At 36.5% G+C, this 27,464-nt stretch overlaps 1 protein-coding gene across 10 annotated transcripts in view; it reads right to left on the bottom strand.

The window, feature by feature from the left end:
- Window positions 1–276: 276 nt before the first annotated feature.
- Window positions 277–27,464, bottom strand: part of MAPK10 (mitogen-activated protein kinase 10) — a 183,073-nt gene continuing 155,885 nt past the window's right edge. For 4 of the 10 annotated variants that reach the window (XM_075203055.1, XM_075203102.1, XM_075203093.1 and 1 more), the window contains exons 11-14: window positions 20,262–20,324; window positions 15,904–15,967; window positions 15,086–15,163; window positions 277–1,924 (exon numbers count right to left, since the gene is read on the bottom strand). In XM_075203055.1, the coding sequence (XP_075059156.1) occupies window positions 1,782–1,924; window positions 15,086–15,163; window positions 15,904–15,967; window positions 20,262–20,324 (348 nt within the window). In that variant the 3' untranslated portion in view covers window positions 277–1,781. Of the gene's footprint in view, window positions 1,930–15,085; window positions 15,164–15,903; window positions 15,968–19,603; window positions 19,811–20,261; window positions 20,325–27,464 lie in introns of those variants that run through there. The other 6 variants (XM_075203085.1, XM_075203075.1, XM_075203064.1 and 3 more) reach the window with 5 other exon arrangements.

Here is a 27,464-nt window from a genome sequence, read left to right as displayed (position 1 = left end):
GCTTAACTGAATCTCTCACATTTTCTCTACATTTGCTGTTAGACTCAGGATAGATTTACTAATGTCATTTATTTCAGGATGGGAAATTTCAATATGACATAGCACCTTTTTTCATTTGTAACCAAAACTACACAGTATGCTTCAATGAACACTGAACTCAAAACTCTATTGAGTCTGATTTATGGGTGCAATTGTAAAGGTGAGATGAAACGGCAGCACAGAAGCTGAGAGCTCTTACCTAGTAGCACAAAATTAAAAAAATGAGTTTGCAATCAATATTTTTGGTACCACTCTAGTCCAACTTGTTTCTACTAGAGTGGTTTCAGTGATTAAAGTTTATTTTGCAGATGTTTATAGCCAGTCTACAAAATGCCAACATCTAAATAAACATGTTAAGTCAATAAACAGGATTAGACTGCAAAGTGTTATTCTCCTGAGGATTAAAACATAAAACATAGCAATGATACATTTCATCCCTGATGCGTAATACACAAATTATAATGCAAGAAATAACATGTTTGCAATTCTGAACATTTGTTATCTCAGTAATATCCAAAGAACACCATCCTCACTGGATCCTTTTCTCACAGTTTCAAAACAAACTTTTTTAATTTTTAAATGATGGCTAATATTGTATCACAAAATCTGAAGTGAAAAACGTTATTACCATAGGTCATGAAAACATATGAACCTAAGCCAATGAAAGTTTAATGTGTGTGTGTTGCTCTCTGTGGCAGGCATAGCAACAAATCTAAGCAAAGAATATGAACCAGTTGCCGTGGGAGGCTCTCAACTATCTCTCGGGGGATTACTGCAAAGCCAGCGTTGTTACTACTCCTGTACCCTACAAAGGAAAAAAAAATCCCAAAACTAAAATATAGTTGTATACAAGTTAACTTTACCACAACTGCTGGTTTAATTCAGCACATCTGGTCTGAAATAAAAAATATTGTGCATGTAAAAAAATAAATAGCTATTAGAACTGTGAAGAACTATTTGGATAGTTCGTGTTTTTGCATGATCCGTGTACGTTTGTCTATTTTGTCATCATGCTTTGTTCTGCTAAAGATGCTTTCTTGTTTATATGATACAAAGTTTCTTTTTTTTTATGTTCTTCCACAATTTGACAAATGTATGAACTTAACATCTTATATGCTAGCGTTATTTTACAGCAACAATTTATGTAGCTAACACAAAACAGGCCCTTTATTACTATATATACTGCTCTATGTAATAACTACTGTACAGTTGTGTTTTTCTTTTAATATACATATACATATGCTTGCATGTATACAGTACATCTGATGTACAAGTGTGTGATTATCTACATCCATCTATCTGGACAGATGGAAGGGTTTCAGACAGATATTCAAACAATTCTGATGAAAAAAATACGTACAGTTCACGCATACGTTCACACGGACACGCACACGCTTGAATGGCTACTGCACATTTTTGTCATGTCGTCATGAGAAAAAAGATAATTGGATCTTGCTGGTTTCACAGCCATTAATTTTACAATAGATGCAAACAGTATTTGTTTGTGAATTAACCCTTTTTTTTCTTGCAGTAAGCATAACCAGAAGACCAAAGCGGAGCAACTATAAGTTAAATATACATTTGAGCTTAGCTGCATGACATAACTCTGTAGGAGAAGCAGGCTAGAAGGGAAATATTTTGACTTTCTTTCCTTTCTTGCAATTATATAGATATATTTAGATTTTTTTTTCCCAATCACATCAGCCTCTGAAGAAGGTGGGGTTTCTCAGGCAGGCGGCTAGTCACCTGCAACAACCAAGGGGTCCTGCAGAAGCTTCCAGGCTGCTGTCTGTGTCGGATGCCAGTGTTTGGTCGGTGGACATGGAGGATATATCGTTGACAGATGAGGACGGAGGGGGGCTCTCGCTGCTGTTCACTGCTGCACCTGTGCTAAGAAAATGAACGGCAAAGCAATTGAACCTTAGTAAATTCACTCAAAATGAACTCTGCAAAATAATAGTCATTGCAATGTAGAAAAACATGGAACAATAAATATAATTTATTTTATTTTACTTTACTTAATGAATCGCAATTAAGTACGAAGAGTAAATAAGTTAAATAGCGTGTCCACAGAAACCTTTCTTTACTGAAGTGAAGCACTTTGGTGCAGGTCACCAATACATGAGAAGACCTGCTGCATCTCATATTCAGAGCTTGTCAGCATTGGATGACTGCTAACCTTCAAGAGACTCAAAATAATAGGACGGGAGGAGGTGTGTACTGAATAAATCACCTTCTGTAATTGGATGATAACACTTGTCTAATCTGGAGCAGTATTCACTACGGCAGCCTGTCTCTGCAGTTTTTAAAATACATACCCAGACCTCTTCTCCAGCACTTGTCTTAAACAGTGCAATCCAGTAGCTCTTGTTAGGTAATGGCTGAGGACTTACAGGATGAACTGCAATCAAAGTGCTACACTTTTGGGCAGTTATTAAAGATCAGAGTTGTCTCTCTTTATACCTACAAGTATGCACCATGTCATATTATTGTACATGTTCAGCTATTGTTTAATACATATAACTCTGTATTTAGAATACATTATGTCAGTATATTTTACTGAACATTTATATAAAGTAAATACAAGCTATTTTTAAACCAGATTTTTTGCACAGATGTGTTTGGTAATTGTTGCAGTTAGCAAAGTCTGACAAACATGGCAACTTGGATTTTGTATCACTAAAGAGAAAAGGACCGACTACACAGTCACACACAATCACTTCTAGTTGTATATATAATTGAATTGCTGTACTGAAAAAATGCAGTTGAATATTTTATGAATACAAAGTGCAGATCAGTCGCAAAATATTTGTTGACTCATTGGCTTTTTGTGATTGTTACAAATGGGCTTTTAATAATTACAATAAAAATCACTGTTAAACATCAATTAATTCAGCAGTGGTAACTGGAAGGTGAAATGTGATTTCTATTGGTTAGAGGAAGAGCAGACAAGCTCACCCTGTTATCAAGTTGTCTACAGGTAAGACTTGTTCAAGCAAGCACTTACTCAGCATATAATCCAATTTTGCTCACTTGGGGGCTTAGGTTGAGTTGAATGCAAATTGAGTGTTTGGCGTATAATACGTTTTTTTACTTCTGCGCATGCACACAAAGCAGAGATGAGCGGTACGGATTTGAAGAAACCGACAGATCCGAGATTTGGGGTTCTGAATAGATACAAAATCGTGTCTGAAAACGAGGCAAGATGTAATTTCCAGGAAAATATAGATCCAGAACACTTATTATACAGGAAGTGTATCATTGCACCTCTGGTCAATGCGTTCCAAGCTGGAACACATACCGTCGGAGATTAGTGTTCATCTGATAGTGTCGGTGTATTACTGCACCTACTTGGTAAATGTCTTAGGTACTCATGGGAAATACACACCTGTTAGGCAGGTGTCCCAGTGACTTACCTAGGAATCACTGTGTTTGATTGTTATAGTGAAAAAATATTTCTGTACTTCGGTTTTGGCACTTCCGATTTTGACACTCCTGCTTTATGCGTTTCAGGATGGAATGCATATTGTTATATTGGAGTTCCTCATAGAGAATACAAGGGAGCCATTGCCTCATATGTTTTGCAATGATATGCAGACATTCCCCTTTCAATGAATTATGAGCTGCAGATGAAGACAATCTGGGATTGCATAAGAAATCAAGTAACTGCATGATTTTTAATATCTGTGTGGTTGTCTTGACAAAGGTCCAAATGTAGAAATATAGGACCAAAACGTTGTCTTATAATGTGGGATATGGATTTGAATTAAAAGAAAATGAAAGCAGAAATGGTGATTGTATCTTTTAGTAAACTGACTGATCATCAGAAACAGACTGTAAATGACTGTAAATGTGTGTTAATCCTGTACATAGTAAAATAGGAGCAAAAACAGCTCAAAATCATCTAATTTTAGCCATTTTTCACAATTTTTAAGTAAACTCAGATCCAAAACAAACACTAAATCCTTTCAGGATTTTGGGGCAAAACCAGTAACAAAACCAAAAGAAAAAGGTGTTTTAGAACCAAAACCACATCCAAAACTAAAACACGGGGGTCAGCGCATATCTCTAACACAAAGCACTAGTTATGAAACTAGTAGTTTGTGCACATGCTCAGATGCAAAAAAAAGTATTATATGCCAAAAACGCAATTTGTGTTCAACTGAACATGAGCCCCTCACAAAACACAACCTGAGCAAGCTGCTCTGAATTCTGTGCAAGCATTGAGATCTCTGCTGTTCAGACGAGTAGTGTTACAAATTGTAGCTCTGGCCAAAAATCCAAGAAAATTGAGCATCAAGACTAATAATATCCTACTTGAATATGGTTAATTGTATTCAGTTTATATAGATTAGTTCAGCAATACACTTATTAGCCTGGTTTTACAGTTTTAAATTATGCACAGGGGTGAAAGATGTAACCGACTATATACAATAAATATACATACCATAATAAGACTTTAGTTGTGTCTTTTTTACAATATTGGTATAAAAATGGGACTTTGCATTAGAATACTTTTGATGTGTTTTGTCTTTAAAACAGCAATAAAATGGAATATTTATTTCCTCTATAAAACATTTCGTTTCTCATAAATGTTACAAATTATAAATACTCTAGGACGCATACTTTATTAAATATGTACAGTGTCTTACATGAATATAAGTAGAATAATATATTTTATTGACTATTAGTGTCATCCACTGTCAGATACTTCAGTATAATCTACTGTAATTCAACAATTCTACACAGATACTGGTTTGCTGAAGAAAAACACCTCAATAATATTTACATGCTTTACTTTCAGTGTCATATAATTCTCCAAAATAGTGCTGTAACCAACAGTGACCGGCTATCATTGTCTTACTTATTGTAGATGGATCAACGTTAATTACTGATCACTGTCCTACTTTAACTAATGAATGTCAGAATTGGCAGTTAAGAATGAACAAGAAAAACTTTAAATTATATGCCCACAAAAATAATTTATAATTAGCCCGAGTGGCGCAACTTCTGTCAAAGCAGCTGCTAAGGGGCAGGAAGACCAGAACTTGGACAATGATGCCCTATTTGGGCTTTCAGTTCCAGAACAGAAAGTCCAAAATGTTACTCCACTGCACATGAGCCACCTTCCACCAATGCACAGCAAAATGGGGGCCTTCAGAGCGGATGTACACATATCACCAGAGACCCCACCCTTTCAATTTTGCTATTTCTATGATTAGCATTCAAAAGATAAATATGTCAGTGTCTTAAGATATTTTATAATGCGACCATGGCTGACTTTCTCCACAATTGCCCTCTTTCAAGAAGAACAATGAGGCCTAAAGTTCACTAATTGTCTCGTCCTGCCATTTTGATGGCAGATTACAATTGCTGTCCCTGATGGAAGCAATGGAGGCATTGCATAAATGCCATATACCTATAAATGAACAGAACCAGATCTAAAATCCTGGGGCCTGATTCATTAAGGATCTTAACTTAAGAAACTTCTTAATTAAGTCTCCTGGACAAAACCATGTTACAATGCAAGGGGTGCAAATTAGTATTCTGTTTTGCACATAAGTTAAATACTGACTGTTTTTTCATGTAGCACACAAATACTTGATAGCTTATTTGTACACTGAAATTTAAAGTTGATATTTGTGTGCTACATGAAAAAGCAGTATTTAACTTATGTGCAAAACAGAATACTAATTTGCACCCCTTGCATTGTAACATGGTTTTGTCCAGGAGACTGAAATAAGAAGTTTCTTAAGTTAAGATCCTTAATGAATCAGGCCCCTGGACTTAACTTTAACATTGATCAACAGAAAAATACAACTTTTATTTGGTTTGTTGTATACATTTCTCTAAACTGCTTTCCATTTTTTATCAGCTATGAATTAAGATTTACTGCAAGTTTGAATTTAAAACACAGTAGAATTATACTGTGATCATGTCCGGTGACCATGTTATATTGAAAAGAATGATTTAGGCATTCCCTAGTGTGCATACAGGTAATACGGATGAATATACCTGCCTCACAGCAAAGTGTTCATGGAAATTAGATTCCAACAGTGGAAACCTCGTTATAGGGCAGATATAGAGGTATATATAAGTAACACTATGCCATCATAACTCCAAATATAAAAAATCCTGGGTAATTTCAGAATGAATGATATATAACTAAAATAAACCATGAACCATGGTATTTTGAAAACTAACATATCTCACTGTATCTAATAGCTAAAGGCAATATTGTAAACCTGTTTATATTATATATACTACTATACAATACATTATACTATACTCAGGGCCAGATTAAGGGAATGGAGGCCCCTGGGCTAAGGGGGCCTCCATTCCCCCGTGAGGGCCCCCCCCCCCGTGATCTGAGCTGCCCCCCCGGTGAGCCGAGCTACCCCCAAGGCACTTACCTCCTTCTCTGGCATTGCAGTCCTTCTCCGGCGCACTGTATGCTCTTTACTGAGATCTCGTGAGAGTGAGACTCACTAGATCTCCTCAGTAAGGAGACTACAGCGCGCTGGAGAAGGACCGCAGTGAAAGTGCTCAGAAGCACTGATCGGGACTGATCAATACTGCTGCTGAGCACTTAAAAGGGCCCCCTGGATGCCCGAGGCCCCTGGGCTGTAGCCCAGTTAGCCCTATTGTTAATCCGGCCCTAACTATACTATATAGTATACTATATATTATAATACTATATATTAGAACTCCATGTGGGAGCTTCATTTCCATGAAACTGAAACATGGGCAAATACAATATACTTAATTCTTAATTACAATCATATCCTTTCCATAACTGGAGGGGGGGGGGGGGCTCCTACAATGCGCCATCTCACAGTGGGTGGTATAGTATACTCACAGCAGAGTAAAGTTAAGGGAAAAACTCAAATGAGCAATTTTACCCTCACTGAAGACCATTTAAAATATAAAAATAGGGACTGTAACATTCTTAAGCTCATAATATCTAAAAAAAACAAGCATAATATACAATAATTACAAACTGCTAGGGAGAAGCTAAATGCACACATACAAAATTGAATTCGCATAACATATTGAGTAATTGTTCTCTGCAGCAATGACAGATCGATAAAAACAAAACATAAAGATAAGTGGAACATGATTATTCATGGCATAAAAAAACTGCTAATAGGACATTCACATAAACATAGTCTTGTACAGCTCTTTAAAAATTCATTATGAAATCATGAAAGCATGATTTAATTGGCTCATGGCAGAATTAGTATGCATGCACACCTCTAGAACAGAATTCACTCAGCACAGTGGAAGGGGAACCACACAGCGTTCCGGATAAATAAAACACAGCATGCAATAATTCCTCTAGCCAAACATAAATGCACTGTGAAATATAATTGGGAATCTGCTAGAGGAGACAAACACTTCTAGTTAAGTGAGTAGGAGATGGCTCTCAGACTGAACAAGTCTGTTGCTTTCTTCCTGGGGTAATCTGTAATACATCTAGATTGAAGTTAAAACAAAACAACTTCAAAGGGCAACTGGAAGAGAAATTCACATTTTTAAATGGTTAGGCTTCTTCCATAGTGCTGCCTTATGTGGCCTTGATCACCACCTTTTTGTTGGAAAAATACATCACAACTTATCATGAACTGAATAGAAATGACCCTTATACAATGCTGGGAGCTCAAGGCTGTATTGTTATGTGGTTACAAAAATCACCAGGTAGCAATAAATTGAAATGTCCTTGGTAGCAGTTCAGTGACTCTTCATTCATTAGAATAAAAACAAGCATCCTGCGGCTTCTGGGTGACAAGGACATTTTTCTTTATTCCAAACTTTCTATGCACTAGAGGTGAAGCTGGCACTATTACCATTGCTAATACACTGTCTGCTGATGTGCTCAATGTCACTTTGTATACAAGTGAGACAATAAAAAAATGTGTGGGGAATTTTAAAAATATTCGAAAGCCAGACCTGAAAGTATCTTGGCTAATACATTATGGCAATGCACCACTAGTTCACAGCCAACAGCTAAAAGGTCCTTTACAGCCAAATATGTGTTTTACAATATACACACAGGTTGTTTATTGAGCATGGTGCAAATTAATCACCATACGTTTTCAGTCACTATGACACTATTACATCGCTCATCAAGAAACGTTTTCATCTTAAGGGCTGGATTTAGAGTTGCGCTTAAGTGCATATGCGTGACATAAAGATGCACTATGTATGTGCACATTTTGGGCCTGAATCATGTTCGGATGTAAGTTCGTTTGCATGACGTATCTTGCGTGAAATAGCTCTTCCCATGCTCAGAAATAGACCTTACACCAATGAATGCAATTGCAAGCAATTTATGTCAGAATACAAATGACACTTATGATTGCCTATGATTTGAATGGCAGAATGGGGGTGGCAATGGGTGGACCAACATAGGCTATGGACAGTAAGGGCATGTTGAGGGTGCTCTAACGCAGATGTGGCCGATTCAAGTCCTGGGATTCTCTTTAGTACGCTGGTTTCAGACTTATCACATACTTACCTACTTTTGCGAAGTCCTTTCCGGAAGATGGGCGTGACAGGAGGGCAGGAGGGGGCGGGGCCAAAATGACGCTATTCGCCGCTAATCGCGTCATTTTGGGAAAACACAAGCAGAATGCAGGAGATTTGCCAGCTCTCCCGGGAGTCCGTGAGACCGACCTGAATTTCGGGAGTCTCCCGGACATTCCGGGAGAGTTGGCAAGTATGACTTATTATTTGCACCAGCTGCAGGGCAGGTGTGAGTGCCGACTGATAGTGGTGACTGATACGGCATAGTCTGTGCTTGGAAAACTACACATATGCGTGTCACTAACTATCACAGAACACTTATATACAAGTAAGATAATATCAGTACGCATTAAGAACATCTTGATTTATGTATTTAATGTTTAAAAAATATATAGTTGGATTAAAAATATATAGTTTTTATAATTATTATACTGTTTAAATTTGTTGATTTATTCTATATATTTTTTTTGTATGTGGTCTGCTGTTACCTTCTATTACACATATGTTTGCAGTCTATTCTGTTTGTCTACATAAGGCACATACTGTGTAGGCAGAGCGTACTTACACCGAGATTCAAATAGAAATGTATCTTGAGATCTGCTGGGATTTATATATGGTTGGAACTACGCTCAAGTTCCCTGCTCTTTTTTAACTGCACCTTTGAATCAGGCCCCTTGTATCCATAAAAGTAAATAAAGCTGTGCACATCTTTCCATTGCACTCTTTTAGAGCCGGATCATGGTAACATACAAGTGCATTACAGTAAGAGTGTGCAGTAAGAGTGTGCAGTAAGAGTGTACAGTAAGAGTGTGCAGTAAGAGTGTACAGTAAGAGTGTGCAGATGCAAGTTAAGCAAACTCGATGTATATTATCAAAATTGTCAGGGAGGACCATTTAGTGTATAATAAAAGACCTGTTAGAGTCCTAAGCTCTACACACTGCCCACAAAACAAGCACAATGTCAGTGGTTAAAGTGGGCCAATATGCAACTGTATGACATACCAGCACTTCTCCACTGCTCAGTGTAACTCACCACTTGGTGATCAATTGTCACAATCAAATTTATCTCCAATGCAGAAGCCACAGTGGGTGAGCTATTTACATAGGTTCCCATGCATTTTGGTCTACAATGTGCTTATAATATTTTATTCTGTACTGTTTTTCTGTTTTATCCTAATAACTCCTTACTTATCTTTGCTTGCATCTGACATTATATACTTACTTGAATTTTGTTTTGGGGTGAGACACTTCCCAATATATATATATCAATTGGCAGCATATAAGGATGTTTCTAGTTTTTCATAGACAGAGCTCTGAGCCCTAAAACATTTGAAAAGTCGCATGTATATGTGTACATGTCCGTCTGTGCGTCCCGTGTGTGTGTGTGACATGGAAGAGTTGGGGGACATCAAAACCTAATTTTAGATGCTTTTATAACACTATTTAGTAAAATATAAATACATATTAGTTAGTGCTATCACTTAATATGTCTTTATATTTTATTAAACTGTGTTAAACACATCTAAAATACGGGCTTAAATAAATTGTAACCTAAAACTTTGAGGTTAGGCGGCCCCTGCCACTCAGTTACATTTATCATGCTGCCACTTCCAAATTTCCATTTCGACCAGTGCATAATATATAATAAATACAAAATGTTTTTTAAATTCTTTGTGCATTAAACTCCATCTCCAATACAGTGGATCTGCAGCTCTGCGGTAGCTTCCATACTCTTTCTTGGCACTTTATCAATGTTCCAATTCCCCCTGCTACCGCATAATAACTTGACGCGTCCTTGAGCTCTCGTTGCGCATTAATATTAGTGGTGATGAAAGAGGAAGCGGGTGGTAAGTTTTGAAGGTTCTCAAATTCTGTGCGGGAACACTGATAACAAATCAGATATTGGGTTTTTACGGATTTAACCGAAAATGCTAGGAAATCTCTCAGTGGGATTTTTTTCACTAATTATCCTTATATTCAACTTCTAATTTCCCTTCACTCCATTGATCTTTGTGATACAGTTTTTTTATTACCTAACCAACCACTCCTACATAGCTTCTACCACTTCTGGCACATCCTTCTCTCCACTCCCACTACATGAAGGGGTTCCCTGATACTCTGTTCTCAGCCCTCTGCTCTTCTCACTGTAGTCCTCTTCTCTTGGTAAACTAGTTCACTCATTCAACCTCCAGTACCACCCTTAACAATCTGGCAAAAAAACAAACCAATCTCTACTCTTCTGACATCTCTCTTTCCTTACTATCCAATGTGACCAATTGCCTCTCTGCTCATTTCCACGTGGATGTTCAAAGGCTACATAAAGGCTGAACATGTCCAAAACAGGGCTTATCATCTTTCCTTCTCCCAGTCACCACCTTCCCTCTTCAGACTCCCAAGCCCACTGCTTTGGTGTCACCCTTGACTCCACCTTCTAATTTACATATCCCATGCACTCCCAGTACTGTCACCTACACCTTCACAATATTGGAAGAAGACGTCCTTTTTTTTTCTTACTGAAAATGCATTCAAGACTCTTATCCATTCTCTCATCATCTCCCACCTTGACTTCTGCAACATCCTACGATCTGATATTGCCTTCACCCATCTCTCCCTGCTTGAAACCATCCTAAACGATCTCCAAATCCACCACACCACCCTGTAAATCCTACACTGGTTCAATTCAAATTGCTCACCCTCCCGCACAAAGCCTTCAGCAACACCACCCCTTCCTATACCTCAAACTTCATATCCTCAAATCTAGGATACAGCTGTAACAGCAACCCAGGAGGGTGCTTCTACTTGTGAATCAGAGTTGGTAAGGATAAGATCCGGGTCTTACTGAAAATATGGTTTGTGGGAAAAAGGCAGTGTTTGTATAACTGTGATTGTACTTTATTTATTGTGGTCCTGCTGATACATAACTGCTTTTAAGAAAATGTTACCAAGTACGCTGCTATCACCTATCTAACTGACAACTATTACAGTGTCGCGCCAAAAAAAGAAGCACCCTGGTGATGATTTCAATCTTTATTAAATGTGCTACACTCACTATCTAACCTATAAAGCCAGCTGGCGAGTCTGCACTTATCAACTTATCGTCTGCACTTATCATGGACGCTTTGCTGGTATCCCTGAATCAGGATCATCTACAGCTCCTCTTTGAACAATAGATGATTAGATATTGCTGGTGAACTTTAGATTGTATTGTAACGACTAAGTATCATTATAAGATTTTATAGTGATCAATTACATTTTCAGGATATCCCATTTTATGGACAACAAAATGTTATCTTTCATTTGTTTTATAATTATTTATTTATCGTTGATTTTAATATCAGCAGTCTTTTAGGTGTGCACCTGTTTTTTTTTATTGTGCAGATTTACAGATGTTTGAAATATATTATTACCATTTGGATTACTTACACATTTCTTTTAATATAGACATATTTATCCGTAATTGCATTTCATCTCTATCTTCTAATTGTATTCATGTGTTGGATGGTTGCCTTAATTACAAATGCAAATAAGCAATGAACAAAGTCACCTGTCGCGTGTAAGGAAATGACAGCAGGAGATAACACATTGTGTTGTACACTATGGAACATATGCCTGAGTGGCTGTTTTGAACAGCAGTACTATATCTGGGTACAGTGAATGCTAATTATTTTAAGCTACCGCTGTGATCACCTACAGACTGCTGCAACGTTTTCTTAAAAAAAAACAAAAACCAGGGATTTTGTTCTGATTAGTCACTTCCCTATTCACAAACATTTCTATTATGCAAACGTTTTCCTTTACTGGCAAATTTGTTCCATAAATGCAAAACATCCCCTTTATTCTCTGCTTTACCATAATAAATATGTGGCTTTTATAACTACCTGCATTGGTTTGCTGTTTCTTCTAGTGTGGATTTAATATATTGAAGATTCTGATTCCCCATGATGATGGTCCAAGCACACTTTTAAATGTTTTCCAGTTAGCTTGGCCCTTATATTAATCTGATGTAAATGTTAAATATAAAGCCTCTCTAAACTGACTTTACTGTAGTAGCACAGAATAAAGGGTGTGATGGATGTGCTTTATCCATGGAATGTACATGCTGTTGTCTCAGCAGTGTTCTGACAAATTAAGATATACAGTATGAATATAATAACTGCTTTACAATCACTCCAGATGGATTATTCACGGCAGATGGATTATTCAGAGTGATGCAGAGTCTACAGGGTAGATGTCCTCTAGTGGTTAACCCAATAAACCCAGCACACATCAACCCAATGTACATTTTTTACACATGGAGATCTATAGCCAATATTAACTCAAGCTGAGTCAGCACGCAATATGGATCACTAGCCTTGCTTTACAGTATCAAACGTATATTATATGACAAAAATGTTGAAAAAATTCCCTGGGATATTTAAAACATAGATTCAGGAAAAAATAGATCCAGGGCCATAAAAATAGACTCTCAATGAAAACGTACGTTTTGGTTTGTTTTCTAATTCTAGTTTAGTTAAAATAATTTAGCAACACAAATACAGAACACCACCTTGGGTATTATAATGTTTATCCCAGCTCATGAGTGTGCTGGTTTCGTCAGTAAAATTCTGACCCATAGACATTTGCAGTCAGTGACATGGGTGCCTTTACAGGGAGAAATTAAGGGAGGAAAACAAGTAAATATTACTTATGAGCAGGAAACAAGCCCTATACCGAAGTTCATGAGTCTTTATCAGATTAAATCAGGCCCATTATCTCAATGTAATACACACAGCAAGAAAGAGATAAAGGGGTGTGAGAAGAGAAGACTAGGGCAGGAGTCCTAACCTGCGGGTATGAATTGGGAAAGACACAGAACTGCTAGTTTTATGGGATATTAGTAAATGACAGTCTGCTATCATTATACGGGGAACATGTTTGCATGAACAGAATAAAGTTCAATAAAGGATCTTACAATATTTGCAACATATATCATTTATAAACATAATTTCCATAATTATTTTAAGTTTAATATATCATCATATAGCTTTGTGGATTAGCCATGGAACTGGTGGTGCTGTGACTAGGAATGATTATTGGAGACAGGTTCAATAAAGAATTAGGACTAAATCTGCTTCCAATAGACATGAGACAAAGGAACTGTCATCTTTTGTTTAAAACCTCCCAGATATAATGTATTAGATTCTCCTTATATGTAAATTGGGGATTCTCCTTCATTTTTATAATAGAGTCAAAGGTCAATACTTTTAGACTAGAAAATAGCTTTTCTTCAAGAGAGTGTGGAGGCTCCATGGACGAAAAGAGGCTTCTAAGGGATAGAGGTATGAAAGCAAAAAAGAGCTCCCCAAAGAAGGAGTCTGCTGTGAATCTCCCACCCAAAGGTATTTTCAATTAATCCAACACAATTTTAAATAAATATGAATTGGTTAAGGCTTACCAATTGTGCTGACCTCTAAACCTAACGGGTTTCAGTTTTTATAATATCTTAATAAGTTTATTCGTAACTTGAAATTAAAATTGGAGTTGAAAGGAGATACTGTTTTATCCAGATATTCTGCTGTCGCTCAGCAAATTATTTTGGATACAGGACTTGACAAATTAAGTATTTTTTCCAGGACAATGTAAAGGAACATACAGTAAGTAGATTTATCTTTTGAATTAGTGAGTCTAACTATAATTTGGAAAGCTTTTGAAATTTTTATGGTAGACAATAATGTTGTTATAATATGAGCTGTCAATGGAAGATGTTTATTAGTGGTAAATAAAAATGACTATGTTGCAGAAGCACTAAGATGAATAGGCAATGCTGGTTTTGCTAAAAAAGACTTGGTGATCCCACTGAGCTATTTTTCAATTAATTAGAAACCCTTCTTGCTAGAGGTTTTACTACAGGTTGTTTAAGTAAGGATGAATTTAGTATCTATGTGCCTACTCTCAGAATCCCTATCTGCTACCACTTACCCAAGATCCGTAAGAGGGTAATTAACCCTCTGGGCACCCCATCATGTACAGAATAAGTTCCCTTATGCCTAGAGTGTCTGAGTATGTTGATTTTTAAAAAACAAAAACATATGTGTGCAGTTTGAATTCATATTTACCTGAGTCTATCCAAGTTTTAAAAATATTAGAGGATGGAAGCTCTCACAAGCAGGGCCCTATTCCCTTCTGTCTCTCTACCTATTCTTTTGCTCCATCCATGTGTAAGCTATGCTGGGAGCTCTGAAGTCCTGGTGTTTTTGTTTATTGTTCTGTATGGTTCTACCCTGTACTCTGTATGCCGTTGCGGATACCTTGTGGAGCACTATAAATAAAGATTATTAATAATAATAATAATAATAATAATTAGAGGACTGGTTAAACATTTTTCTTGATGCACTATTGACATCCAGTAACTTTTATTCCACATCAGAAAGGAAACATCGTCAATAGTAAATCATTAGTATCAATTTATTAATAGAATAATCTATAATGAAGTTGGCATGAAGACAATTTTTGCGATCATACTGCTATTTACAAAGAGTACCTGAAGGAGACGGCTGTCCTTTTACTACACCATTTTTAGTTTTTTCTTCAAAGTTCATAACTTCCTTATAGATGAGCTCTGCAAAACATGGAAATGAATTTGTTAGCACGCATTAGACACTTTCTCTACTTACCTTATTTATTTATTGATTTACTTATTTATTTTTGTATTATAGTTACAAACAATTACAGGGTTTTCCACTTTCAGACAACTTGTGTAAATAGTTTTGCACATACCCTTGTGTCACTTTGACTAATTACTTCCTGGCTACCTATGTGTTTGTTTACAAAGGCAGGTCTACCAAACACAACTTTTTATTCTTATTGTTCTTGAATATGACACAGGTCAGCTCTGTTTTGGAAACAATTGTATTTGCAGAGCAGTTATGTGTCACATCCAAGAACAATGGACAATGAAATAACAGTATTACTGTAATAACAGTAATAGTGTGCAGGTAACGTTACTTTTTACAGTAACGCGGCCAATTGAGTTCCCCCCTAACAGTGGGTTTTTCAATGCCCCTCTGCCAATAATATATCATTTGCATAAATGTTCAGAAAAGAGGAACACTGACAACCCTGCTGTCTGTTTCAAACAGAAGAACGGCAACAGGAGTTGCGGAACCTTTTGTTACCGGCTTCATGAAACCTGTCAAAATGGTGTATTATTGGCGCAAAAGTAAGTTGATTTTATATTTTATTTCATCTGAATTAATTTCACCCAAAGTTTTTATTTTTAGTTTTGAGTGGAATTAATTTTTAAGTAATTTTAACCTAATTAAACAGAAATACACTGAATATTTTCTATTATTACAGTACCTTTCCATTCTTCAATCGTATGTTCCCTTTCATCCAGTTGTTTGTCATAGATTTGAGGTGGAGGCTGTATAATGCATACAAACAAATAAAATATAAATGATCTGTATATAGCTTATGTGATAAACAAATCACAATAAATATTAATATTAAATAAGATAGTATATACTATATTTTGTCAGCTTAACAGCCTTTCATAGTCATTCCTGCTGCAATCTAAACAAACATTTTAAAATATATTCCGACTATATTTAAACACGTAAATATAACAGCATTAGGCAATAAAATCCCAGTGTAGGAATATCTTTCAGAATTGAACATAAGGTTTACAAACTTGCTTTCTGGCATGACTTGAGCCTGGGAGGGTACAGGTGTATCAAGTTATGCCAGATACCCAGTTTAATTAATATTTTCATTTTGCATGATTTCCTCACCTCATATTACGTGTTTATTTTAATCATGCTTAATTTCTGAGAAATATCTGTTCACAGGTAGATAACCAAAATATCTCTGTAAGTATCTGTATCATTTATTTACATATATACCATGACCAATCACCACTCCCATAATCCTACACACTAAAAACAATCAAAAAACAGCTAGTCTATTGAAGGACAATTTCTGTAGGTAGCAGGTGTCCTACCACTCCATACAAATCCATGCTACAAATGAAAAACAAAGCCCTAATACAATATATGTATATATATATATATATATATATATATATATATATATATATATATATATATATATATATATGACACTTGCTAGCATTTATAAGATGGATATATGGTATGATAGGTGTTCCTACAGAATATACAATTACAAAACTAAAAAAGAAAATAGAAAACTATTATATGACTGGTGCCTACAGCAAAGACATATGTAAACTAAGTGCAAACTTATTTTTATAGATCCATAACATACTGTTCCTGGTGGAAAGCAACACATAACTCCAAGATACCTAGGAAATGATTTTGAGTTAGGAGCAAAGCAAAGAAAAGGTGCAACTTTGCTCCTTGGCAAAACCATGTTGCATTGGAGGGGGGGGGGGGAGTTAAATTTGAAATGTAGGGACAGATTTATAGTTGGGATACAGCATGTCATAGATCAACTTTAATATCAGTGTAAAATAAAACTATCAGGTATTTGTGTGCTACATGAAAAAACATCCAGTATTTTCCTTGCATGCAAAAAATAAGTAAATTTGTACCCCTTGCATTGTAACATGGTTTGTCCAGGTGCAAAGTTGCTCCTTTTCTTTGCTTTGCTCCTAACTCAAAGTTAGGCCCCTAGTGTTTACAGACAGAAATACCTTACCATGAACTATTAAGAAATGGTAGACTGAATTAGTGTTTTATAATTATTAAAATATTACAATAGTTCAAAATCATAATATGTCATTGAAGTGCTCCTGCTGCTTACACACAGAGAAAACAACCATTTTATGAGCTAAACTGGTATAGATGACAATGCAGTCTATCATTTCCCTATAAACTGAGGATATTACCAATGTCTGGAGATTGATAATTAAAGTCCCATGAAGTCCTTTTGCTTCAACACATAAAATAGCTGCCTCAACTGTGTACAGTTGGATGGATTTAAGAAATGTTCACTGTCTGAGGTGCAATTCTTTTCAGTTTCCATCCCTCATAAAAAAAACCTTTCCTCAGTCATTCCATTATGGATGTTTTGTTAACTCTACATAAATGTAACATCAGTGTAATCTACATTAAAAACAAAACTACATTCATACACACATGATCTCAAAACAATTCAGAGATATTTGATACAATATTTTTACCAATGAAAGACAAACAATTTTTAATTAGTTTTAACAAAGTTTGAAAAAAACATTCAATGTGAAAAGTATATTTTTTAAAACATTGAACTGGTAAGAAACTAGTAATGATGTGTGACTTAGTTAAACACTAGAAACCACACAAAAGACTGCTGGTGTGATATAAGTTGTACTAAGATGATGCTAGGCACCCTCTTGGACTTTACTATGGTTAATTCCATACAGTGCAGAAATAAAAGTACACATATATTAAGAATTATGTATGTTTTTATACAACACCTTATTTTTGGCTTTCCCAGTGTGTGGTTTATATTGTTGCTAATTAATGGGACATTTTGAATGGAATTATTTTGATAACCAATAACCAGCTCAGCACAGTTTATAATCAAAAGGTTTTGTGATGATAGAAGAGTTTCATGCATGTGTTGAGCAGGGATATGCACACAATGATTCAAATATCTGCTTGGCTAAATTAAGTTGCACACTTTCATTGCTTGTGCCTATATTATATGATTTTGTGGGCGTATACTAGATTTACTATTTTGCATCTTTCATTCATACACGAGAAGGAAGATTACACCTGTTGTATTATATAGGATTTTCTAATTCAAATCAGACCTAATAGTGAATGTTTTTTGCTATAAAAAAAATGTAAAAAAAACTTTTTTTGTGCTTAAGACCTGGTGGGTGGTAAGTGTATTTACATGTAAGTACACCTGACATTAACCTGTGGCATATGCTACTGGTGAAGACCTAGATGTATCTTAGGATCAGTTCAACTCCGCACATGGGACTACATACGGTACTTTTATGTACGGCTTTTTAGAGCTTACATTCTAGACAAAAATGCGTCAAAATCAGCATGTGTTAACTTTGTCTTCATATAGCAAATGTATGTGCAGTACAAATCACTGTAACAGGCTGAGACATCATAGGAGTCTCTTAGTGTAAATGTTCAATTCTGTAGAATGTTTGTTCTGTCTGCACAGCTGACTATCCAGGACGTCTCCCAATGTCTACCGGGATATCTTAGCCACCTTCATAAGGACTGTCAGTTACAGTTCAGTGTTGTTCCAATGTGCATTCCGGTGTACATTAATCAGTACAGTAAAATGTGTTTTTATTATATTTGATGCCCGTAATGAAAATCCCAAGAACTTTCCCAATCGTGTAATAACTATATACCTATTCTGTTGTATGTTGTCCATTTCAACTAGTAATTAGGTGTTATATATAAAAGAGGGACCTTTAATGTTTTTCTTCTACTGATTTAAAAACGACCTCAGTCAAGAACTGCAACATATGACATTTTTACCCTTACTCTGACAAAATTGAGATAAATCTTGATGTCTCCATATTGTAAATGATGACTACATGCATATAAAACACTGGAAGGCCAAAAGTCTTGACTCTGCAATCCTTTAGGTCAGGAAGATATTTCTTGTTGACATGAGCAATTTGTATGTGTCATCAAAATCCCATCCATATTTTACCCAGTGAGAGGAAATTCTTCTTATTGTCACATGCCAAATTGCATGTATTACTAACTACGGCATTACTAACTAAATGCAAATTGCAGAAGTGCAGTAAATCGTTGCAACTAATCAAGAGTAGCTTTGATTGATTGAGTACAGGTTCGAGAATGGAAGCACATGTTTGATTGGTAGTTTTAGGTCCCTGCTCATTTGCAGTTTTACAGCTATAATAGTAAGTCATCGCCATGAAGTACATAGATTTCATATAGATGGAAAACACCTGAACAACCTGGAACTGTACATTGATTATTAATGCACTTAAAGTCAGAAGTCAAGAAAGAGAATAGTTTTATTTTTTTTCGAAAATATTCTAACTGAATCTAAAAATTGAAACATTCCACGTACTGCATAATTCATCTGATTGTGGTGTTATTTTAAATTAAAAATTACTATACTTAAAAGGGTTGATGACCACACTTGTGTTAATAACTGACAGGTGCATTTGACAGCAATTGGCCAGAGGAAGGTTAACAGAAGGGAGAGAGTTCAGTTGAGGAAAGGGCATCTTATGGCTTACAGCCAACCACATGCCTTTCATCCATGCACCTTTATTCAAACTTTCCTTTGCTGATTACTGTCAAAAGAATTAAGCAGAAAAATTAAATAAAGCCAGGAAGGCAAACGCTACACATTTATATACTTGTTATGTATTATTTCATGTAGAAATGTTGTCTTTCATAGGTATCATATGTCATGGATATATATATATATGTATATATATATATGATATATATGATATATATATATATATATATGTCCCCAATATATATGAAAATGTGTATGGACTACTGTGTGTGTTGCTTCTCATTATAGTTTAGTGCCATATTGTATGTTCCTGCCCTGAGCCCCTAGCATGTTCTAACCATAAAACTGTACATAGAGCATTTAGTTATCATTCTTTTACTCTAAAAATAACTCTGTGATTACATTGTATGTTTCTGTATTGGCTTCACTAATGTTACAGCCTGACTCTGTGACTCCACAATTTACAATTGCATTTTTTTTTTACAAACGTAGAATATAACCTTTTCATTATTCTGTGTTTTGACTGGCTGTCCATTCCATCTCTCCCTCACAGGTTCCTGAGGCTGAAAATAGAGGAGAATGGGCATGGCAAGTGAATGAAATCATATAATGCGCATAATAAAACATTTGTCACAGGTCTATAAATAAGAGATTGTTTTCCTTTTCAGACTGTATAATGTAGGGACAGCAGTCAAAGCTTACATTTACTGTTTGCTAGAGTGGGCTTTTTAAAAGTGTCATGTTATCAAATGTTTGATTAGTCTTTATCCATTTACTGTATTCACAGACTGTTTCATATTACTCTATATTAGTGTATATGCATAAAATGTACACCTAACAGATATAATACAGCTGTGTGTGTTTTACAAGAGGAGAGAAATATACTGTATACCTCTTAGCAATATGTCTCGCCATATATAATATAGAATATAGAGTATCCTATCTATCATTGTGTTATGTAGTTAAATGATTAACAGAAACTTTAATGACAAAACACAACTTAATATATTTTTAGGATCACTTTATTTGTAAGTGCTTTGCATTTTTTTTTAAAAAAATATATATACTGTAATAAAATATATATCCTTTGTACATTTTGCTCATTGGGCTGTAAATGAAAAATTGAAATATATTTATTATGTGTTATCTATATATAGCGGCTACAAGTTCCATTGTGTGTTGTACAATAAGATGTATAAATGTTGTGCTTTAACATTCTGTATAGTGGCACAAGTCAACATAAGTCAATGTACATGAGTCATAGCAACTAATCACTCAATATGAAGTGACAAACAAATGCAGTAAACATAAGAACAAAAGAAAATACTCTTTTCGATTACTTTCTTTTTATAAGGCATGCTGTATATCAAAGGACCTTGAATAAAAATGAGTTTCTGCAAAAAGTATTTTATCCGTAACACAGATGAAGTGGCATTTATAAATCTCTGTAGCTGGATGAATAAAATGATGGATGGATCAATGTGAGACTCACAAATAGCTTTAAATTTGATTCAGCTTTTTTGGTCGTACTGCATATATCTACAGTATTTATGGTGAACAATGGTGATGCCTCATAAGGACCATATCTTGAAGTTCAAGGAAAACTGACAATGCTTGGAAAACTTTGGAATATAAGATCATAGACTGCAACAATACAGCATATACAGTATTTTATCTTTTCCCAGCACCGTGGAGAGCAGCTGAAAACTGAGCTTTATGCTGTATATGCTTCAATATAAATGCTTTTCTTCTGTGATTGGCAAGCTCGGGAAGGTTGAGAAAGTAAATGGTAACAAAGCAAGAATTGTCTAGACTGCAACAGCAGTAGTATAACTAGACACCAAAACCAATGGTGCAAATTTGGATGTGGGACCCCCTCCAGTCCACTGTACCCAGGCATTGTCAATAATCATTCCACTCCCAGTCGCCCCAGCTAGATAAATAGGGACTTCAGACAATCTTTCCGTTTCCCAGAATAATAGCAGGTACTATTAGATTCAGTTTAATGCTGCCTGGCAGATAAGCCCTAATTCGGGTGTTCTCTGCTTCTGCCTTATATAGTCCCTGCAGAAAGGATGTCATGTCATGTCATGCAGTAGCTCTTTGGTGATTAGGAATCTAGTGGCAGTAAAATTGGGGAGATGGATCAATAGTTGCAATTACATTTATTATTTAATGATTAAGCATTTGGCTATTATCACCTACATGTGTTACTGTTGCGTATGCCGTCTTCTGCTGTGGCTAAATGTTCTCCACAAATAGTAAATACAGATGAAGAGCATCAGAACAAAATACCAAGTGTAATTAAATTAAATTAACTGTTCAAGTTCAAATACTTCATTGCTCAGGGCTATATTTATTTACCATATAAATGGTAAGCAGCAGCACAGAAATTATTTCATGTTTTATTTATTTATATATTTATTTAAGGGCTAATGCAGAGATGGTCGCAAAATGGGAGAAAAATTGTAGAGCCGTACAAATCTCTAGATACATCCACCGTTGCATCAGCTGCGCATACACCTGCGGGTATTGTACTTGGCCAAAGTTAGACTGCCCCTTCCCTTCTCTGCAGACACAGGATTGCATAAGTGACAGAATTGGGCAAGTCTGCATAGGTGTATATGCGTGTGCCCAGTTCCTGGGCATGCGCAGAGTGATTTCACAAAAGAAACACTATGCAAACTGGCATACATCCCACTCTGCATCAGGCCCTTAAGCACTGTTTTTTTTATTTGCTATTTGTACAGTCATGGCCAAAAGTTTTGAGCATGACACAAGTATTGGATTTCAGAAAGTTTGCTGCGTCAGTGTATTTAGACCTTTTTGTCAGATGTTGCTATGGTATACTGATGTAAAATTACAAGCATTTCATGAGTGTCAAAGGCTTTGCATAAAGAGTCAATATTTGCAGTGTTGATCCTTCTTTTTGAAGACCTCTGCAAAACGCCCTGGCATGCTGTCAATCAACTTCTGCACCACACAGTGACTGATGGCCACCCATTCTTGGCTAATCAAAGCTTGGAGTTTGTCAGAATTTTGTGGTTTTGTTTGTCCACCCGCCTTTTGAGGATTAACCACAGGTTCTCAATGGGATTAAGGTCATGGACTCAAAATGTCGATGTTTTCATCCCCGAGCCACTTAGTTATCAATTTTGTCTTATGGCAAGGTGCTCCATCATGCTGGAAAAGTCGTTGTTCGTCACCAAACTGTTCTTGGATGGTTGGGAGAAGTTGCTCTTGGATGATGTTATGGTACCATTCTTTATTCATGGCTGTGTTCTTAGGTAAAATTGTGAGTGAGCCCACTCCCTTGGCTGAGAAGCAACCCCACACATGAATGGTCTCAGGATACTGTTGGCATGACACAGAACTGATGGTAGTGCTCACCTTTCCTTCTCCGGACAAACATTTTTCCAGATGCCCCAAACAATCTGAAAGGGGATTCATCAGAGAAAATGACTTTACCGCAGTCCTCAGCAGTCCAATCCCTATACCTTTTGCAGAATATCAGTCTGTCCCTGATGTTTTTCCTGAAGAGAAGTGACTTCTTTGCTGGTCTTCTTCACACCAGGCCATCCTATAAAAGTCTTCGCCTCACTGTGCATGCAGATGCTCTCACACCTACCTGCTGTCATTCCTGAGCAAGCTCTGCACTGGTGGTGCCCCGATCCCACAGCTGAATCATCTTTATGAGGCGGTCGTGGCGCTTGCTGGACATTCTTGGGTGCCCTGAAGCCTTATTCACAACTATTGAACCAATCTCTTTGAAGTTCTTGAAGATCTGATAAATGGTTGATTTAGGTGCAATCTTACTAGCAGCAATATCCTTGCTGTGAAGCAGTTTTTATGCAAAGCCATGATGACTGCACGTGTTTCCTTGCAGATTACCATGGTTACCAGAGGAAGAACAATGATTTCAAGCACCACCCTACTTTTAAAGCTTAAAGTCTGTTATTCTAACTCAATCATGACAGAGTGATCTCCATCCTTGTCCTCGTCAACACTCTCAACTGTGTTAACGAGAGAATCACGGACCTGATGTCAGTTGGTCCTTTTGTGGCAGGACTGAAATGCAGTGGAAATATTGTTTTGGGGATAAAGTTCATTGTCATGGCAAAGAGGGACTTTTAAATGAATTGCAATTCATCTGATCACACTTCATGAAATTCTGGAGTATATGCAAATTGCCATCATAAAAACTGAGGCAGCAGACTTTGTGAAAAATAAAATGTGTCAGTTTCAAAACTTTTGGCCATGACTGTAACATGATCTGTAGGTGTTATTGACACCTATTCTACCTTTGTATTTTGTGTCTACTTATTCTTGCAAAGATGATATTTTTGTTTTCTTTAAACGGTCACAGCAAAATTTGATCGCTGGCTATGACAAACAAATTTAAATAAACAAACAATAAAAGAATGAAAGGTTCTTAATTTTTACTAGCTCTCAAGGTGCTTTCATGCACAGCCTAATGTTACATATTATAAATGCTAATTTTCACTACACACACCTTTGATATACTGGTTACTGTTCTTTTTATCCATTAAACAAATAAATATTTTATAATGCAGTATATTTAGGGGTCTACTTATCAAACATTTCATAGCCTTAATTCCTGAGAAAACGTCAGTTTCTGCAGGGTTGAAGCAACGTTAAGTATCGGACCAATACATGAACATAAATATCTTTGCTGTTCACTACAGTAATAATCATTACCACCGTCCCCATAGTCCTCTATGGGGAATGCGAAATGTAAAATTTATCAAGCTCCAAATAGCTTTTCGGAGGTTGTTCTCTTTTGCTAACGCCATGTATGACGTTTGCAGCTCTTACCTATATGTAAAGACCCGCTGCAGAAGAGAGTGCAGAGTGTAGAGGGATCTCTTGTGATCCTTTCCCCAACAGGCAGCATGCTCTTCCCCACCTCCCTGTCCACATTTATAGTCACTAACTGGCCTGTTATACTGTCTTTTAACAAAACCAGAATATGGGATGCCGAAATTATTGACTACATTTGAGAGACAGGCAGGGTGAGAACTAAGTGGTATGCCTGCTCCATTCACAGATTTACATTCTGTCAGTCAGTCTAGAACAGTGATGGATAACCTGTGACACTCCAGGTGTTGTGAAACTACAAGCCTCAGCATGCTTTGCCAGTAGATAACTAGCAGATAGCTGGCAGAGCATGCTGGGAATTGTAGTTTCACAACACCTGCAGTGTCACAGGTTAGCCATCTAGGATGACACTATCCCCCACATCGAGATGTCATTCTTGTACACTGTTTTCCGTGGAATGTCATCACATATTAAATCTCTGCTCATGCCCTGTGAACCCGCAGTAGACAGAGCAGGGCCAGAAGGGATGAAGAAGTCTTTCTCTGCTGTGAAAAGTGAGTGGCAAAAGATTGAGGGGAGTATGTATTTGCTGGGAGAGCCGTTTATCACAGCCATTGTCCTGGCTGAATGAAAAATTATTTTGAGCGGCAATAAGAAATGATAACAGGCAGGATAATAAATAGGCCCTATAATATTCTGAATAAAGCAGCAATTATTGGTCATTTGTATTTTTATAAGAAATTGATCCACCTAAGCTAATTTGGCAAAAAGATAAAACTAACATCGGTAGCGATACTACTATATGTATAATAAAAAAGATAAGTTCTGATGTCAATACTTCAATGAAATCTTGTGTATTATAAGAAATAATGTAACTCCTACTGTAAATTATTATAGGTATTATAAGTCAACTCAGATATCTGAAACCTGTATTAAACCACTTAGCCTAAGGCCCATGCTTTTATGTGGTCAAATAACTTCTTGGTGACAAACTAACTGGACATTTATTAAATTATGAGAGACAATTCATTTTTGTGTCCAATTGCTTTTAAAATGCAAAGAATATTTGGCAATGATGGAACCTGAGTATGAGCACAATAGACAGAATTCACATGTGTAGCATTATAAGACGTGTTAAACTGTATTCCATTATACTTACAAATGAAAAAATGTCCATGTGTGGATACACCAGCCAAAGGAATAGACAAATAAATATATAATTATTGACATGGAACTTTACTTATTTAGTTGTTATATGTTTTTTGTTTTTTTTGGTAGCATTAAAAAAATATTGTGAAATGAAAAATATCATGCTTATATTTAAATATAAACCAGAGACATGCAACAAAAAAGACAAGAAAATAATGGATACCTATTCTAAAGAGTTAAATCTTACAAGGGTTGAACAGATTTCCCAAATTATAATTTACTCAAAAACGCAAAAACAATCATTTTCAAAATGACATTATTTCTTTATGAATTCAAAATTCTTTGAAACACATAATAGCGGGGATGGTTCATAATGTTCCATTCACTGTGTTTTAAATAGATCTATCATTAAAGTATAATGTAATGGGCATGACTATCGAAGAGAATTCCAGCATGTCCTCCTTGCTTAGGGCGTGGTCATCTGATTGCAACTTAGCATTATTAATTTGTATGTTGGACAATGTTTAGTTTACACGTTTCATGAGATTTCTATTCTGTGGTATATCTCATGTGGCATGTGGTCAGCATATAGAAAGGGCTGTACTGTGCCTTACCCTTCTACATAATCACCATCCCACAAATTTTAAACATGAAATAATCTGTAAAGGGATTGGGAAACTCCTTGTCCCACGGACAGTCAACACACCAAGGGCAAGGTTGAGGAAGCTCTATTGAATACTATCTCAGTGGGCAGCACGGTGGCGAAGTGGTTAGCACTTCTGCCTCACAGCGCTGGGGTCATGAGTTCAATTCCTAACCCTGGCCTTATCTGTGTGGAGTTTGTATGTTCTCCCTGTGTTTCCGTGGGTTTCCTCCGGGTGCTCCGGTTTCCTCCCACACTCCAAAAACATACTGGTAGGTTAATTGGCTGCTATCAAATTGACCATAGTCTCTATCTGTCTCTGTCTTTCTGTGTGTGTGTATGTTAGGGAATTTAGACTGTAAACTCCAATGGGACAGGGACTGATGTGAATGAGTTCTCTGTACAGCGCTGCGGAATCAGTGGTGCTATATAAATAAATGGTGATGATGATGATGATGGACCCAGTGAGTTTATAATCATTGCTGTCAATTATCATTGCTCTTGCCAGCTCTATTTCTCCTTTGGTAATCTCAGCTGCCTCATTGGTGACCGCAGCTGCTACCGAACATGGGAAACAGCTCTCCTGGAACGATTTCCAGTAGCGAGTATGAACACTGGTCTATATAGAGTTATTCCAAGACAGATAACCACATGAGGGCCCTTGCAGCGTGAAACATTAAGATAAATGATAAAGGACAGTTATGGTTGCCAGCACCTGACTGTGTTAAGATTTCTACTGTGACTCCTTATGTTTTGTGTCCCTGCCTTCTGCTGTCCTTGAATGTTCCATCCATACCATACCACTGATAGCTGCACAGAAATGCCAGTCATCAACGACTGCTGTATTATCAGAGGCTGATACTGCTGCTGCATAATTATAACCTCTTTTAAGTCCAATCACAAGGGAGGTTTTCCCCTAAGGAATCCTCCACTTAGTTAGTAATGTGGGTATATTTCATTGAACCTCATTCCTTGCCTCGCAGTTGCCTCTGGAACCAATGTAGACACTGCCATTCTGTAGGCCCCACAGGGGTGGAAGAGGGGGAGGAACTAGGTAAAACTCAAACAGTTG

The sequence above is a fragment of the Mixophyes fleayi genome, chromosome 1, assembly GCF_038048845.1.
Source record: "Mixophyes fleayi isolate aMixFle1 chromosome 1, aMixFle1.hap1, whole genome shotgun sequence".
Classification (NCBI taxonomy): domain Eukaryota; kingdom Metazoa; phylum Chordata; class Amphibia; order Anura; family Limnodynastidae; genus Mixophyes; species Mixophyes fleayi.
This window is presented reverse-complemented; position numbering and strand designations above follow the sequence as displayed.